Source organism: Mirounga leonina, unplaced genomic scaffold (genome assembly GCF_011800145.1).
Source record: "Mirounga leonina isolate KUSES-001 unplaced genomic scaffold, KU_Mleo_1.0 Mir_94, whole genome shotgun sequence".
NCBI lineage: Eukaryota > Metazoa > Chordata > Mammalia > Carnivora > Phocidae > Mirounga > Mirounga leonina.
In genome coordinates, this window is record NW_023270855.1 from 57,578,347 (window position 1) to 57,582,398 (window position 4,052).

Consider the following 4,052-nt stretch of genomic DNA (forward strand, 5'->3'; position numbering starts at 1 on the left):
CCAGGGACGTGCCGCTGAGGCTCCTCCGTGTCTCTGCCTGGCTCGGTAGTTTTTATTTGAACCTCCCTCCAGGGAGAGCACGTCCTTTTCATCTTTACATCTCTCAAAAGCTGATGAGCACAGTGTTTGGGTACCAGGCGCCCCAAGTAACCTGGCGAGTTGAATTCTAGGTACACCTCCCTTCTCTCTCTCTCTCTCTCTCTCTCTCTCTCAGCAGAAGCAAAAGTGGTTATTTTACTTCCTCAGGGAGTTCTCAGAAACGCTAGTCCAGTTCCTGAACTTTTTTTTCTAAACAATTTTAGTCCGTTTGTTTCGTATGTACAGACGCTCCCAAGCCAAGACAGCTCAGTGAAAAGTCAGCTATTAATCATATTTCCGGTGCTCCAGTGCTTCGTAAAATGGAGCTTTAACAAAAATTCCCCAAGCAGCTGGCTCAGAGCTTGGGCTTTTACTCGGGGAAGTTTTAGATGTGCCCCAGCTGGAGAGCCCTGTTCCTGATTTCCTAGAATTTTGAGGTTCAGATTGCTTAAGCAAAAAAGGCAAATCCAGCTTCAGAAACCAGATTCTGGGAAAGAGACAGGCGCTTCTGCGTCTCCTGAGTCCAAAATAAGACATCTGTGACGGGTCACTCTGTGCGGGGGCGTCCCGGGCACTGTGGGAGATGAGCAGCCTCCCCGGCCCCGTGTGCTCGATGCCAGGAGCACCCCAGGGGTCCCCAGACGTGGCCCAGCTTCTCTGGGGGCAGAGTGGCCCCAGGGAGACCTCCAGCGGAGCTGGGCACTGGGCACAGCACCCTGGAGAGAGTGCAGTCCGTGAGTGGACGGGCCTGGCCTGCTGTGGATGCGCAATGTCCCCTTCAGACAAGGGTCTTCGCAGAGTCAAGTGCAGGTCCTGAGCATCCTGATGCTAAAAGGAAGCTTGGACAGCCAGTGGGGGAGTCCGTGTTTGGACGGCAGTGAGGGACTCTGCTTCTCATGCCCTGCCCTTCCTGATGTGCAGGCCTCTGCTCGGTGAAACGGGCGGGGGGCCTGGCGAAGAGGCGCAGCTCCCAAGCTGACGCCGGCATCCCTGCCAGCTCGCTGGCTGTCCCCTAGGTGACGTGGTTTTGTCAAACAGTATTTCAGTATTTGTCCCCGTGGTGGAGGAGGCACAGAGGGAGGCGTAGAGTCTGTGTGGGCCTGCGTGCACCCAGCACTGCCTCCGCCCTGGTGCGGCACAGGTGGGAGGCACAGGACACCTGGGCTCGCATCCAGGCCCCCCTCCTATTTGCTGTACGCTCTGACTCTGACGTCCTTCCCGCCTCTCCCGGCTTCTGGGGGTCCCAGGTAATCCTAGGCGCCCCTCAGCTTGTAGACCTGTCACCCCCTCTCTGCCGCTGTGGTCGCATGACCCACTTCTCCGTGTGTCCGCATCCAGATTTCCCTGTTCTTATAAGGATGCTTGTCATCGGCTGGGACCACCCTATCCAGTGTGACCTCATCTTTATATCTGCAAAGACCCTATTTCCAAAGAGGGTCCCATTCACAGGTGCCGGTGGTATGTTTTGGGGGACACGATTCAACCCATAACAGGCGGATGGGGAGTGACTGCTGATGGGCACAGGGGTTTTTTTGAGATGATGAGAATGTTCTAGAATTGTGGTGATGTTTGCCCTACTCTGATTTGACTAAAAGCCATTGAATTGTATACTTTAAAATTGTATACTGTTTACAGTATGTGAATTATATCACAATTGATTATAAAATAAAAGGGTTGTCATGAGGGCTGAAGTATGCAGAACCCCTTGATAGCACCTGGCCTGGTGTGGTCTCAGCAAACCACTTCCTGCCTTCCTACAAAACAGATTGGGGAACTTCACCCCAGAAGCAAAGACATGAGGGCCAAGTGCCAACAGAACGCCGCACCCCGTGGTGGGGGGCTGGAGCCACCTTCCTGTGAGTCCTGCAGGACGGCAGGTGGCTTCCCGCCCAGGGAGCAGTGCTGATATTTAAAAATCAACGTTTAGATGGTGGAAGACACTCTGGGGTGCGGCCTTCTTGGGCAGGACTGATCCTTGGGCTTCGAGCATCTTCTAGCCAAACACTCGGCTGCCCGGCCGGGAGCCAGGGTCTGCGTGCTGGTCTAGAACACACGGGGCCGACCTGTGTGGTTGGGGCCTGTCCCGTTTAGGCCCCCCGCTCCAGCGCAGTGTCCCCGGAGCGGGGGCGCGGCCGCGGCTGAGGCAGGATGTGGAGGCACCGGAAGGAAGTGGCAGGGGCCGCGCTGCACCTCCCCGGGAGGGTCATGCAAGGCAGCTGCTTGGAGGAACTGTGTTTTGTTTGGTTTTTAGAAAAAGAGAGGGGGAAGTGGCTGTGTGTTGGGGCTGGGGAGTTTTGTCATCTTACCTTCATCAGTCTAGAAGTTTCTAAGTACCGCCCACCTTCGTCTGAGGGAAGAACCTGGGCCACCAGCGGAGCCCTTAGCGTTGAACCCCCAGAAGCCCGTCCCACCTTCCCCTGCGCCGTCCTCGGATGTGTCTGGGGAGAGCCAGGAACCAGGGCTGGGGGCTGGCGATGGGGGGTTGCCTTCTTCGGCGCTTCTCAAGGCAAAGGCACGCTGAGGTGGCTGGCCACCCCTCGGCCGTGGGGCGCGTGTGTTCCCATAGAAAGCCCTTTGCATGTGAGGGGAATTCTAACCATCAGGGGAGTTTTGCAGAAAATCCTCGCACATTCTGGGAGGAGACAGAGAGCGAGCATGAGGCCTGTGAGCCCTCCCCCCATCTTCCAGAACTGGCCTGGTGCGCATCTGGTCCCTGCCACGGAGGCACGCGGACCCTGTTGTGCCCCTGAGGCCCCCTCCCATCCCACACGGCCCGCTTCTGTGCGGGTCGCAGGTCCCCAGGTGACGTGGTGGCAGGCCAAGCTCCCAGAGCCACCCCGAGAGGCCCCAACAGCGGGGCAGTGGCGGGTGCCTTTCCCCTGCCCCGGGATTGCTGCCTGGGTGCAGCTTAGCTGCGGGGTACGTGAGGAGCCCGGGGATCAGGCGGCGCTCGGCAGGAGCCGCGGTGGCCCCAGCCCGGCCGGACGAAGGACGCAACCCCCACCTCGTCTTCTCAAGCAGAGGCGTGTTTGCAGGTTGAAATGAGACCGTGAGTGAGGAAGTTCGCGAGCCCTGCTGTCAGGCAGCGGGGGCACAAGTGACTTGCTCTTCCCGTCGGCCCGCAGGGGATTGCTGCCCCTTGACCTGCACCCAGGGTGGCCTGAGAGTGGCCAAGTTCGCAGATTAACCACGGGGGCAGGTAGGCAGGCTGCTTGGGCATGATCGGTCACAGGTGGGCCCGGGGTCCCCACCGGCCTGTCCAGCGCACCCGCCCACGGTGCGGAGGGGCCCTGGGCTGCAGGGGGGCGAGTGTGGCTGTGCCCTGTGCTCCGAGGTGCCACCTTCCCACCGTCCAGGCCCTGAGTGCCTGGGCCCGTGCCCGGGCCTGGGACCTGGAAAGCACCCCCACCCGTGTGTGCAGGGGTGCAGTAGGGGAATGGCCCCGGCCCGGGGGGTAGCTGGCCCTGACTTTGGGGCGAGACCGATGGACACCTGGCTCATGGACAGCTGCTTTGCCATGGTGGCGTGTGTCCTGGCAGAAAGGGTGGTGGCTCCACCCACGCAGCCCCGGGTTCGAGCTCCAGGCCCTCCCTGTCCGGTGTCGGAGCTAATCCTTAACCGGGTAGCGCCGAGTCACTGTCTTTAATGCAGGGTCTTTGACTCTGCCCCCACGGGACACTGGGCGGTGTCCTCACGACTGGGGGTGCTGCTCACCCCCCACAGCGCCCGGGACACCCCGATGTTAGCAGGGCCCAGGGGGCAGACCCGGTCCGGGCCCGTGTTCCCTTCTGCTCGGTGTGGCTGCCGCGTCCTCGGAGCGTGGCCAGGAAGTGCCCGGCCGGGAGCGGGCGCGGCAGGAAGTGACGGGAGCGGCCGTGGGGAAACAGGTGAAAGCACCTGTGTTCACGGCCCCGCGTCCCTCTTGCTTCAGAGCGGGCCTTGCCTGGAGTCACTCACGTGGACTCACACCCCGC

At 60.4% G+C, this 4,052-nt stretch overlaps 1 protein-coding gene across 1 annotated transcript in view; it reads right to left on the reverse strand.

Annotated features, from left to right (window-relative positions):
* IZUMO4 (IZUMO family member 4) overlaps positions 1 to 3,597 on the reverse strand; it is a 10,998-nt gene extending 7,401 nt beyond the window's left edge. The window contains exon 1 of the mRNA XM_034998190.1: positions 3,561 to 3,597. Within this exon, the coding sequence (XP_034854081.1) occupies positions 3,561 to 3,597 (37 nt within the window). The remainder of the gene's footprint in view (positions 1 to 3,560) is intronic.
* Between the last annotated feature and the right edge of the window lie 455 nt (positions 3,598 to 4,052).